The sequence below is a fragment of the Ruditapes philippinarum genome, unplaced genomic scaffold (assembly GCF_026571515.1).
Source record: "Ruditapes philippinarum isolate M1 unplaced genomic scaffold, ASM2657151v2 ctg465_1_1_1_1, whole genome shotgun sequence".
Classification (NCBI taxonomy): Eukaryota; Metazoa; Mollusca; class Bivalvia; order Venerida; family Veneridae; genus Ruditapes; species Ruditapes philippinarum.
This window is the reverse complement of record NW_026867068.1, coordinates 43,852-58,449: the sequence shown is the minus strand read 5'-3', so window position 1 is coordinate 58,449 and position 14,598 is coordinate 43,852. Positions and strand designations below refer to the sequence as shown.

The 14,598-nt window shown below is 32.2% G+C and overlaps 1 protein-coding gene across 11 annotated transcripts in view; it reads left to right on the top strand.

The window, feature by feature from the left end:
- LOC132734721 (uncharacterized) overlaps positions 1–12,670 on the top strand; it is a 28,768-nt gene extending 16,098 nt beyond the window's left edge. For all 11 annotated transcript variants that reach the window (XM_060721555.1, XM_060721557.1, XM_060721564.1 and 8 more), the window contains 15 exons: positions 125–232; positions 552–785; positions 1,121–1,333; positions 1,598–1,705; positions 1,978–2,061; positions 2,259–2,471; positions 3,004–3,195; positions 3,611–3,799; positions 4,411–4,629; positions 5,182–5,316; positions 8,271–8,489; positions 10,019–10,179; positions 10,620–10,722; positions 11,030–11,127; positions 11,988–12,670. In XM_060721555.1, the coding sequence (XP_060577538.1) occupies positions 125–232; positions 552–785; positions 1,121–1,333; positions 1,598–1,705; positions 1,978–2,061; positions 2,259–2,471; positions 3,004–3,195; positions 3,611–3,799; positions 4,411–4,629; positions 5,182–5,316; positions 8,271–8,489; positions 10,019–10,179; positions 10,620–10,722; positions 11,030–11,127; positions 11,988–12,095 (2,384 nt within the window). In that variant the 3' untranslated portion in view covers positions 12,096–12,670. The remainder of the gene's footprint in view (positions 1–124; positions 233–551; positions 786–1,120; positions 1,334–1,597; positions 1,706–1,977; positions 2,062–2,258; positions 2,472–3,003; positions 3,196–3,610; positions 3,800–4,410; positions 4,630–5,181; positions 5,317–8,270; positions 8,490–10,018; positions 10,180–10,619; positions 10,723–11,029; positions 11,128–11,987) is intronic.
- The last annotated feature ends 1,928 nt before the right edge of the window (positions 12,671–14,598 follow it).

Sequence of the window (14,598 nt, the reverse complement as noted above, 5' to 3'; positions counted from 1 at the left end):
AATATATCTATTTGATTAAGATACACGTTACAAATTCACGAATTGTCATTATTTTTTACATTATTCGTAAATATAACTATTTGCTGAGTTTCGGTTATGAACATTTAGAAATGATGTATTTTAGATTTATGTGCAATTTCCCCATGTTTAAATGGAGGAACATGTACAAACAGACCCGGAGACTTCTTGTGCATGTGTCCCGTTGGATGGTCGGGCAATTATTGCCAGATCGGTATGTGCATTATTATGTTACTGTTTAAAAAATGTTTATAGAAACAAAATTCATTCAACTTTTTGACTTGAAAATATTCTAGTTCAGAATAATTAAAATGTAAATACAACATTATTTGTTTACAGTTAAATATATTTATGGGTTATATGAAAAGGTAATGTCCATTTTATGTTTTAAATGTTATCGTTATTTTTAAATCAGAAATGTATGACATTTGTTCAAAGAAATAACCTTATTTAACAATTACCCATACTCCATTTTCAATTTATAGCCCATTGTAGATATTGAAATAATGACCTATATATTTATACGTTTAAAGATTCGAACAACATAGCATATGGCAAGCCTACAGAAATGTCAAGTTTATATCGGAATGACATCAACTTTGCTGGTGAGAAGGGTAATGATGGAGATTCTAGTGGAAACTTAATGTTTAATGCCAACAATACATGTTTCCATACGGACAGAGAGCGCAGACCTTACTGGAAGGTAGATCTTGGTGACGTATACGATCTTCAGAGGATGGTACTCTATAATAGACAAGATTGTTGTAGTACGTATCTAATACATTCCTTTGTTAAAACACATTCCAATATCGAATATCTAATTATTAATTAGAACATGTTCCATTTACTTTTTGTACTTTTTGTTATTTTTTCTATTTGTCAGCTTTTCTATAAATATATTTTCTACTTGAACCAAAAACAAATAGCCATAAGGCATTCGTTAACATGTTTTCATTATGGATAAAATAGTACAGAAAATATTAAATAATAAATATTTGTTTTAATATTGACAATAAAGTGTAATTCGAAAATAATCAAGCTACGTGAGAATTATAAAATTTGATCACCAAGTCTAACAACTATATTGTTTATATTTATCCAGGCGAGCGTGCTCATGACATAGAAATCCTTGCTGGACTTACACACGAAGACCTTAACCCAATATATTATCATGCTGGTATCTTAGGAAATGTACAGGAAATCCAACTTCCTGCTGGTACTGAGGCAAAAGTTGTCATGATACATATCAAAGACCTACGTCCAGAATATCTTCATCTGTGTGAAGTTCAAATATACGGCACGTTTATGAGAAAAGGTAATCTTATAAATGTAGTGCTTGTTTTGTTTGCTTTTATGTTACATTTCTATGTTCAGATCAGATAATAAGATCATCATTATTTGTACGTTTCAAATCCCCTTAATAGGTTAAAAGAGTAATGTACTCGTATATGTGAAAATGCACAAAGCTAATAACTTTGTTTTTCAATAACTGTGAACAATAAAAATGAAATTTCATACGAGTATAAGGATATATAGAACTATTGAGAATAACAAATTAAACGGGAAATATTGTTTTCAGACCGATGTAAACCGAATCCGTGTAAAAATGGTGGAACGTGTACAAATCAAGCTGGAACACGAATCTGTAACTGCCCGATTGGATGGGGTGGCATATTCTGTCTGAGAGGTAATCTACATCTTGAATTTGTATTGTTGATTACGTTAATTAATCCAATATCTTTGTATTTAGAATACTATTGTTAATGGTAAGTCAGTAACTGCTATTCTAGTTTACACCATATTTTCCTTACAATTCTTGTTGTGTTAATTTTCTCACAATGATTGTGCAGTTGAACGCAATTATTCAAGTCGGATGATATTAACTTCTTTATTGTTTATTCCATTGTAATATTTATGCCAATTAACAAGTAAAGTGTTATATTTTTCTCTTTTAAAAAGATGAATCACAAACAGGACCCACTTATCCAACAGTAACAGATTCACCGGAGCCACCATCATGGAATGGATCTAGAGTTGACCCAGGTATTTCTTATTTCGTTAAGCTAAGTTTTACCTTTTTAAGGTTCTGTAAAATTAACAGTAGTTTCACGCTCATATTAAACGTATATATCCCGTATTAAACGTTGTCGATTTCCTTCGGCAATTTAATTCTGCAATCTTATATACACATTTGTCTGTTCACTTATTTCTTTCACGTTATTATTTATATCATTCTTCAGCTGTATGTCGTCGAGCGAAATGCAACCTTCCAATTTGTTACGTGCCATATCCATCTGATTGTAAAAGTTACGTCGTGTGTCAACGTACAGCCATTGGATCTTATGTTGCCTGGAAGATGAGGTGTGCGTTTGGATCGTATTGGGGCTTCGGAAGAACGTGGACATGTGAACGCGTTGAAGACCTTGCTAAACAGGGATATATATGTCCAAATGGTAATAGCAAATTACAATTTGAATAGCAGTATTCGAAAGCGAGTTGATCGGTGACATACTGATTAAGGTTTCTGCTTGTCAAACAAAGGACCGTAAGTTCGAGTTCAGCTGGTGTCAAGACCAAACTTTCTCATATAACATTAGTCCTAGTTAGTTCCAGTAATCAGATAGATTCAAATGTGATACATACGATAAATAGAAATTGTAAGAAATTATTTTACAATCCATCTTAAATCCTAAATGTTAAGAAAGCTAGTTATAAACATTATAATTTCTGTTTCCACTATTATTCATCTGTCAACATTGCCACAGTAATAAAAACTCACAGACTGTTTTATTTCACGATTCTATTATTGTAAACGTATAAGACATGGCATATCAAAATATCATTCACATTTGTGATTGAAATTTTCCGTTTCGTAAGATATGTGTTTAAATTATAAATTAAACATTGTTTTGTTATTTTATATTTTACATTTTTGCAAGCTATTATCCCTTGATTTCATGTATTTATATTCTTCTTTTCCAAAAGACCCATGCCGAAACTCGTCGATCACAAAATATGCAGATAAAGAAATATTGAACTGTCGTACGTTTTGGCAGTGCGAGAATGGTGTTTCCAAACCTGCATGTTGCTCAGCTGGAAAAAGATTCGATCAGATACAACTGCGGTGTGTTGATGATCCACTTGAAGTTTGTCGTGCGCCATGTCCTCTCAAGAGAGGTGTGTATATATTTCCAAATCCTATATAAAATTCAGCTTTAGTACAATTTACGGCCCTTAATTACATGGTTCAAACTTCTTATATGTCAACGTTGTTCCTAGCAATATATACTATAGTATTCGAAAACAAAAACAAAACAAAACAAAAAACATAAAAAACATGATAACGGCTAAAGTGGATTAAACCCGCAAGCATTATTTTTACTTAGAAATGAACATATTCAATAACAAATAACATTTTCTGTACACCAAAATAATCACATTTACGTGTATTTAAACATTCATTTATCTGCCAAGCCAAGTATTTTAAATAAAAAATCTTTCTTTATTGGAATTAGTTTTTGTTTTGTTTTTAATACTGTATATCTGAAGTTTTTATTAAGAGCCACAAAACAAATTGAGTGTATTGTTTTAGATGGATGTTCTGTTCCTGGTGCTCGAACACAACCGTTCTATGATGGAAACTGTCGTACATACTGGGACTGTCAAAGTGGACACGCCCATCCGCTGTGTTGTATGTCAGGCACGTCGTATGATGTTGACAAGGGTAGATGCAAAGATGATCCTATGTGCACTGACTCATGTCCATCTGAATACAAGACAAGTAAGTCTCCCTTCTCATCTATACAAGCTCTCACACGTGTTTATCCGTGTCAGTACAAACAATACATACAGGTATTTGTATGATTAACTTTAGCAAGGTGAAATACCAACTAACATTATAAAATACTTTTTGCTTGATGTGCTTTGAAATTATACATTTAAATACCAGGTTATCTCCGTTAATAGACTGACAAACATAAATTATACATTAAATTTCTCTAAAAAAATGCCAGTTAACGTTCTCACATTTTATGCAACGTAAACAAACTGCTGTTTATATAAACTTGTGAATGCTACGCATATACATAGGAACATTTTAATTCTAATAATGAATGTCAGTAGTTTTCTTTGTGACGTTTTGCATACGAAATACTGAATTTGGGCTTTTAGCGACAATAAGAATAGAAACATATCATGAAGAAGAAAATTTTCTTATAAGCTGTTTTATTACTTGTTCCGGAATTACATTAAGTCCTGGCAGGATAGAAAACATTTCGTTAGTTATCTGTTCAACTTTTCATCAAAACTAGATTAAACAAAGGTCATTTTTATGTTCAAATTTTTTGTTTTGATGTTTTGAAGTAAATATTTGAAATCGTTTTCAAATGACAGAGGTGTGTGGCAAGATAACGGGAGACAAACCTGTACAGTCGTATGCATTGACCGATGGATTGTGTCGTACTTACATGAAATGCACGGCTGAAGGATTTGATGATCCTTACTGTTGTCGTCAAGACTATTACTATGACGTCACTACTGGCCAATGTGAGTTAGTGGAAGATTTGTTTGATCCTTGTCGTCAGGAAATGTGTCCAAGAGGCTATAAAGAAGGTTTGTACATTTTGACGTAGATTTCTTATATATATTAGTGTTTGAAATTATTTTTGTTCAATGGAATTGCAGTATTTAAAATGAATCATAACACATTTACTTTAATAAATTGGCTTGATTTTATTCGTCTAGTAAATCGACAGTTTTATAAAAATAATTTCAAACACTAAATTAGTTAGTATTTATTACTAAGCATTACACAATTAAATTTGTTGAACGGCGCAGCCTAGGGTCGACAAATTTAATGTAGTAAATGCTTACTAAAAAACTCTAGCAAATACTAATTCTATTTTATCATATCAATATCTTAATTCTCATCAAATATGTTATTCATTTGCATATGTGAAAACGTTGTTTACTATAATAACCAGTTGGTTGAATTAAGTAGGTTCTTCAAGCCGGTATAGTCGGTCTAAACGTAAACGGTCAGTCATTACCTTAATATTTAACTATCGATATAATGATTAATTCGGTATAGATGAGTCACATTATCATCATTGTTTCTAACTTTTTTATTGATCTATGAGCTACTATAAGTTTGATATATTTTAGACTGTCGACTTTCGGCTATTGTGGGCAGACCGACGAAGTATTTTGACAATGATGCTATGCAAGAACTGAGCTGTGCGCCTGGTACAAAATTTGCACCAGATATATGTACATGTGATGGTAGTTCCCTAAATAACAGTAAGTACAGCTCTTTTATATCTATTCTGCCTGTTAAATCATATTGAGGTACATGAAATTTATATATAGATCTATTTTCAAAATGTCACATGTTTTATACAAGAAATATTAACGCCATAGGACTTACATGTTTTACAACAAATGAAGTTTTTATCTTTTATTATCTGGATTATGGTCAAGTTTGTTCTTGTAAAATACAAGGATGAACAAAGATGGATTCATTTTACACAAGGTTGAAAAATTTAGATTAAATATCTATCTGGTATAGTGATAATGGTTATACCAATATCTTGTAGCTTTTTTTACAGTGATGTTATGTTTTTATCAAATATTTAACAGTGCTTTCAAATGTTAGTTAGATGAAGCATAATTATATAGGAATTACATATGCTTATTGTTATAAACGTTGTGTAGGTATTAAATGTACTGTAACATTTCAACGTGTAACATGTTCTTCTTGAGAACATTTGTTCACGTCCCTTTTGTTACGAAATTAGTCATGATGTATCTATGTAGATATATGTAGGGAAAATGTATTAGATCAGGTAGTATGTGCGGTATTATCAAAAACAGTGGGTCATATAACAATGACAACGTGATAGAAATATACATGATATATCACATCAACGGATGTCGAGATATAACACATATGATGACCAAAATTCAAGAAATAATACATAAACGGCGGTCAAGATATCACAGATATGATGACTATGGTTCAAGATAAGTCAGATATATGACAACTACGGCGGTCAAGAGATAACAGATATAATTAAGACAACAAAGGTGGTCGAGAAATTACAGATGTATGACAACAAAGGTGGTCGAGAAATTACAGATGTATGACAACAACGGTTTTCGAGAAATTACAGATGTATGACAACAAAGGTGGTCGAGAAATTACAGATGTATGACAACAAATGTGGTCGAGAAATTACAGATGTATGACAACAAAGGTGGTCGAGAAATTACAGATGTATGACAACAAAGGTGGTCGAGATATAACAGATATGATGACTATGGTTCAAGATATGACAGATATAAGACAAAAAGGGGATCGACATATAAAAGATATGACGACTATGGTTCAAGATATGACAGATATATGACAACAACGGCGGTCAAGATATGACAGATATATGACAACAAAGTTGGTCTAGATATTACAGATTGATGACTATGGTTCAAGATATGACATCAAGGTATGTCGAGATATAACAGATATGATACCAATATTCAAAATATGACAGATATATAACGACAACGGTGGTCGAAAAATAACAGATATGATAACTATGGTTTGAGATATGACAGGTGTATGACAACAACGGGGGTCTAGATATAACACCATGATGACCAAATTTCAAGATATAACAGATATAATGATTACTGTTCAAGATATGACAGATATATGACAACAAAGTTGGTCTAGATATTACAGATATGATACCAGTATTCAAAAAATGAAAGATATATAACAACAACGGAGGTCGAGAGAAAAACACATATGATAACTATGGTTTGAGATATGGCAGGTGTATTACAGCAACGGGGGTCAAGATATCACATATCATGATGACCAAAATTAAAGATATGAAAAATATATTATAAATAATATATATAAACAACTGGGGCCGAGATATAATAGATATAATATATCGAGATGACCATGATTCAAAATATGACAGATGTGTCACAAAAAAAGAGTCGAGATATAACAGATATTACCACTATGGTTAAAGTTATGTCAGATATATGACATCAACGGGGGTCGAGATATAACAGATATGAAGAATCAAAGCGACATATGAAAGAAATGAGGACCATGGGTCAGGATATATGTATTTAACCTCATGATAAAAATTATAAATAAATGACAACAACGTCGATTAATGATATATATGAAAACGTGGTTCAAGATATGCCAGATGTTGGCGAAGAGAAATGATAAGTGATTTAATCTAAAAAACAAAACGACAAATGACAAAACGGTGTCGATACAGAAGAATTAAACATGGATCAAGGATATAACAAATGCCGGACTTTAATAACAATTTTGGCTTTAATGTAAATATGACCAGTCCTAACTTTTATCAAAACTTAGTAAAATATTACCTCTGCTGAGCGCTTTATTGGTGTGTGTTTTCATTTTCATGGTTCAATAAATTTACATTTAAATCAACTGTTGCATTTTCTTCATTTCAAATTTCCTGATTGAGATATCATTATTACACTAAAAATGTTAAGAGTAACGCCGCAATAAACATTTGAGCGGACATCATCTGTATGTGCGTCTGTTTCTAGTGTTTCACTAAAAAGTCGACTAACATACCATAGATCTATTATATTTTATCAATAACGAATAAAATAGAAAAAAAAGACTTGTGTTTGTTTTCCTTGAATATAGATATATCTCACATTGGAGTGAAAACAAATGCAAACATTTCCTTCCTCGGAGAGATATATATCCCTGATTATCAATTATATTCGCTCAAAACTAACAACTATCCTCTATATTTAACTGACAAAAATAACCATCAATGATGATTTAGTCACGTTTTTATTTATTTTTTTATTTATTTATTTATTTGGATGGAGGAAAGGCGTTTTTGACTTTATTATATCATGTGGTAAAACATATTACATTATCTGTCATTTCATTCAAACTATTGTGAGAATAATTTTAAAATATTTTCCTGGACACTTTTAACATAAATTTATATAAAATAATAATCATAATCTTTATTTAGAGAATGTAACATAAAGTTTTCAAAATAAGAGAAGAACACGTATACTTATTTTCAGACCTATGTTTGTTATTGCAAGACAGTTTTAAACAAATTAGGTAGATATTAGAAAACATAATATTGGAGACTACTTTTCCATGTACATGTACCAGCTTATTGCAACAAGTATGTTGGTATATAAACAGCAAGTTGTTTTTGTCACCGTAGTATGCAAAGCTGAAGTTTGGACAAAGTTTGACCATCTAGAGGAGAAATGGAGTGTGAAGAACTATGGCGATGGATGGATTTCCGTATTTGGGGAAATGTCTAAGAACCGTACCGAGCAGGGAGTAACGTATGGTAAATTTGACGGTTCTGGCGGTATGGAGGTGTGGCGTTATGATCATACCGCATTCCGTGAGGTTACCCTGGAAATCACATTCCAACGTAAGTTTCTTATATTTCCTTTTCTCGCTTTCATAGCATTATAAGTACTTAAATTATATGTTACCTTATGTTAAACAATTTCAGATAGAACTGTATCAACGGATTGTTTTAATGGCATAGATGGATTTATATACTGTATAAGTGGATATGTCCGCGTGTCGAAAAGTTAGCGAATTTAAAATTCCAGACATTTCGCGTGAGGAAATATTAGTAAATCATGGCCGGGTAGAATATAATGACAGGTTGGATGATAATTACGATAGAGGAAATGCTAGCAATTTTCATCAGTAAGCGAAATTCGCAAATATTTTTGCGTCGCTTACTTAACCACTTATACAGTATATACATCACAAGGTTAGCTTTTAAAAAAGCTAGTAGCGACTCGCTTCGTAATTTTTTTCCAGGGGTGTGTTTAAATGTAAAAATGACAGTTCTGTTAGCTGAAGAGACTTTAGCGAACATCAAAATAAAAGTGACATATAAAGTTATGGAAACCAGTTCTCTCAGTTTAACAAAGAGGAATATAAGTATATGATATATATGAAGATGCATGTAAACAGATAGAATGAAGTCCCTATGTCTATGCGCATTTACTATATGGCCTGTTGACCTTGACCAAAAAAAATGTTAGATAGATAGAATTCATAAAGATGTCTCTCTATACGAAGTTAAGTTGTAATATGTTATTTAGTATTGGAATGAGTGACAGACACAAGTCCTATACAGGAATATATTACTGAAGAACTCTCTTGGGTGTGGGCGAATTTAGATTCATGGGGCATGATTAACGTTTGATTTGTACAAGTTCTCAAGTCTCGTAAATCCCGGTCAAAAAAGACCGGGAGAGACCAGAAGCGACTGCACCGGAGAATAGTATATCCCAGTAAATCAATCGTAACAACTCGGCAATCTCCGTCAAGTTCGGAGATTGACAATTCTTGAAGTCGCCCGAGGTGATCCGATTGCCCAGTAAATACTAATCTGGTTCCCTGTCTTATTATTTTTAGAAGTTCGCAGGGGACCAGTCTACAGTAAATACATACACTAAATACCGGAAAGGATAAAATGACCGGAAAAAAGAAAAAAAAATGCACAGAACCAGATGTACATTTATGTTAATTAACCAAACGAAAACTTACTACAGAGAAAACAGGTGAAATCGCGAAATCAAAAGTCAGTGTAAATATGATTTATTGAAAAGAATTCATGAAAACAAACAATTTAATCATCATTATATCTTTGCGCTCAAAGCAATACTTGCTGCTTTTTAAAAATGGCGTGAAAATTGAAGGTTTTTTGACGCTATGTAAGATTAAATTTGATTGGCTAAATAATTTTGGATTCCAGCCCTGACAGATAAATTTTGTAGAAAGCTGGAAGCCAAGCTTCGATTAAATTTTTGGATGGATTCGGAGTTTTAGGTTGTTTCTAAGTAAAATCCTAACGTAATACCGGCTCGCCGTGGCGAGCCGGCAATATGGTGTTTATTAAATGTTATTAATATAATTTTTGTTTTTCGTTTTGCCCAGCGGTTGCAAGTGGTAGCAGCAAGCAGATTCTGGTGTCTAACTGTATGTCTGTCGATAACGGCAAAGCTTCTTTTGAAGTTAGTTTGAATCCAAGAACTTCAAATATTGAGTTTAGAGGAACGTCTAAGTTTGATGCAGTTTTCATAGAACTACCCTATGATGTAAGTCGTTTAATCTGTTATATAAGTATACTCTAAATCTCTTTTGTGTGTTTATTGTCTTCTTAACTTAACATCGGATTTAAGTTTCATAATCAAAACATTTTATTCACCATGTACATCGTTAAGTAAAATCTCTAATGGACCCATGTTTAAAAGGAAACATGTAGTTTTCCATAATAGTTATTTGTTAGCTAGATGAGATGAGGTAAAACAACATAAGATATTGTTTATCATTGCGACATGTGTTTGGTTATATAACAATAACATTAAATATAAGGACAAGAAAAGACACCCGTGTCCATTGGGCCTGTAGGTCACTATATGTGAATTATGGAACATCTAAGAAATATAATCATGATTTAGCAAACTATTTTTGTATGAGCTAAATAAAAGAAGAGTAACACATTATCAAACTTAATGGATTATAAATTTATTTACAGAGGCAAGGCTGGAACACGTTCAAGCTATTTTTCGATGGTAAACATATTGTTGGACTTGTAGAAAGTGGCAACAATACTTCTATTAGCTCGAAAAATCTTAGAGGTAAAATATGAACCAGTTTTATTTGATAATTTTTATAGAAATATACTAGACTTTTGATAAAAAAAAATAGATAAATACTGACTTTACGTTATATTTCAATCACAGTGACTTAAGATAACACCTATATAGTTTGTTATACATCTGGAACTATAATATTATCAATTCTGAAGCATATCATGTTACATAATAAAACATTATATTTATTTTGATTGAACGCATATTCTGTTTCTATTATACAACTTATATCAAAGTTTTAAGAATTGTATGACTTTTATATGTATAAAGAATATCTGTATTATTATTTCAGGTAAAATTACCGCTGGAATTGGAGCTTTGAAGTTTGGTCCATGCCTAGATGACTTTAGTATGCCGAAACATGATGGATTCACAGGGTTTATCTCAGAGGTAAATATAACTCTTCTTAAAGCAGAGTTCTCCGACAATTTTTATATTGATATGACATTACAATATTTGAGAAATACTGAAAAGATATTTTATTTCCCAGTGCTACCATAATATATATGCTTGATAGAATTTTAAAAGGCATGTTCAAAATGTTTAGTAAACAATTTACTAAGTTGGACTATATTCACATTTTATTTTAACCATTAGAACTACTAATTGCAACACCATATAAAATATTAACATGACAAAACACAAAACATACAATGTCAATATCATATACACCAAACAATACATTTTCTTGCAAAGCAGACTGGCGTGTCCGTGAGTTTTACACATACCGGAAATTTCACCATGGGACGCGTGTCATACAACAACGTTATTTTATCAATACAGACCATTAACAATACACACCACATACAATACACACCTCATACAGTACACACCACATACATTACACGCCATATACATTACACAACTAAAACAATACACACCTCATGCAATACACACCACATACAATACACACCACATATATTACACGCCACATACAGTACACGCCACATACAATACACGCCACATACAGTACACGCCACATACAGTACACGCCACATACCGTTCACGCCACATACAGTACACGCCACATACAGTACACGCCACATACAGTTCATACATACACACCACAAATAATACACACCACATCCATTACACACCTCATATAATACACACCTCATACAATATCTTACTACACAATAATGAATTTCCATGTGCAAAAACTGTACTTACTGCTTATCATAGTTTTATTAAAACAATACTTTAAATAGTTTTACGCGAGTCATAAGTTGACTGTAATTTTCTATTTTTAGGTTATTTTCTCGAAATGTATTGACGAAAATGGACGAGCTGTCATACAGAAACATGTTGTACCAGACATACCAGAATATAAAAGATCAAAGAACATAAATCAACCCTAAATCATGACTCAACATCTTCATTTAAATGTTCTCAGATAATTCATATATACACATGACAGAATAGCTTACTGTATATACATCGTCTGATTGAACATTTATCTATTTGCTTGTTTCATTTAGATTTATAGGTGTTTTAAAATGTGTCTTACCAACAACGGAAAGGGCGGAGAAAATTCGATTGATAAATTGATATAATTATATCTATGTTAATACAGATGCATTGTTAAAACATTTTTATCTGAAAAAGGAGTTACAACGCTATTATGTTTGCGTTCATTTTTTTAAGTAATTTACTCTAACATTGCACAATTTATACTGATCGAGTCTATGCATATTTATACAATTTGAAAATAAAATGTGAATGAGAAAATGAATTGACATATATACAACTATTTTAATGTTAATATACATGTATATGTGTTTAGATAAAAACAGATTGGGGTGTACGTAAAGTAGGAGAAAGTTGCACTGTAAAAAGTCTTGATATTATAAAAACGATGCCAGTAAAGTCAATATTATTGTTCTAATGCTTTAGTGTGGATGTGTTCCAAAATTAAATGCCTTAATACAAATTACTGCGAGTTTTTGTTTTTATTCATCTTCTTTATTTTGTTATTTATTTTTTACTGTTTTTGCGTTATAAGCTATCACAGTAACATTTCTTGTAAAATGTACCAGGATATCTGTTCATAAAGAACATGACATGAAAGTGCGATTCCAACGGGTTGTCCAATGTGGAAGTCTCAGACTTCTTACCACTTAGCAATCACTGATAAACTTTGGGGTTAGAAACGTATCATTCCTGCAATGTTATTCCATATATCACGTCAACAACTTCTATTTTACTATTAACATAACTGTTTATTTTCATGTTATTCCATATATCCCGTCAACAACTTGTATATTACACTTTAAACATAACTGGTTAGTTTATTTACTAACACTTAGGCGACCTTTTAGATATGATATATATGTGTATATAAGACATTGCATCAAAGCAAGCTCTTTAAAATCATTTACTAAATAACAACTACATATACATACATATATGATAGTAATTCAAAGATCCTTCAATGTATTTATCGTCCTTAAAGTTAACGATCTACCAACTTCTGACCTAACCACTAACGACCAAACAACTGACAACCTCGTAACTGTCGACCGAGCGACTGCCGACCTAGTAAATGTCAAACTAGCAGTTCCCAGTGTATTTCAATTGCCGACCTAGCAACTATCTACCTAGCAAAATTAATGATAACCTAACAATTTCCAGTATATATCAAGTGCCTACATTGCAAATGTCGACCTAGCAACTAACTACCTTAGCAATTTCCAGTATATTTTAACTGTCGACCTAGCTACCAAGTCGAAAATCAATGTAAACAAGAAACGAGCTGGAAGGATGTGCAGGATGACGAATTAATATATACTGTCTTCCGGAAATACTGTCGTGACTCGCCGCCAATGTTGTAGTGAAGTGTGGTATAAGATAAGAAATATATCCTATCACTTCGGTAATTAAATATGTATAGTGTTCCTCCAGCGTTCGTTAATTTCATGGATATTGGCTGAATGTTACTGTGCCTATAACATAAACACAAAGCTATCAGTGATTCCTTTTTCTCAATTAGTTATTTACTACTGTATTCTCCATAACTTTTGTAGAAAACAGAAGTAAACAACTTAATAAAGAAAATCAAGGACGGTAATAACCATACTCTTTCTATATTTGAGCCGCGTCAAGACAAAACTGACATAATGGGTTTGCGACCAGCATGGATCCAGACCAGCCTGCGCATCCGCGCAGTTTGATCAGGATCCATGCTGTTCGCTATCAGTTTCTCTATTTGTAATAGAGTTTATAAGCGAACAGCATGGATCCTGATCAGACTGCGTGGATGCGCAGGCTGGTCTGGATCCATGCTGGTCGCAAACCCATTATGTTGGTTTTGTCGTGACGCGGCTCATATATAAATTACATATAGATTACGTTCTATTCCGACAAAGAATTTATTGTCACGCCGACAAAGCAAACACTGTAAAAGATAGCATGGCGAATTTCCAGCATTACGGGTTGAGGAAGACCTCGTGTGATTAGAAATCATTCACTTTAAGTAACTCGGCCACTGAAACTGACCCGTTTTTTTTATTTAAAAAATGCAAACTAAGAGAACTTTAATCAACAGTGTAACACAAAGTTTCTTTCATTTTGTTGTTGATGTTGTTGTTGTTGTGTTTTAACCAGATATCATTTGTGTACTGTAAGCACTGGATACAGGAAAGTAAAAATATTTTGAAATGAAACAAAAATCAAATAAGTTTGAATATTAAAATTTTTCAACTATTTAAACAAATGTGAAATTAACTTAAAAAAAGAAATATAATCTTGTATATTTATATGTGCATATTCTGTTATTAATTATAACAACTTGACAAAGAGTAAACTCATATATCAAACATCTAAAATTTACATAATAAGAAAATGTTAACAAAAGCGTCATTA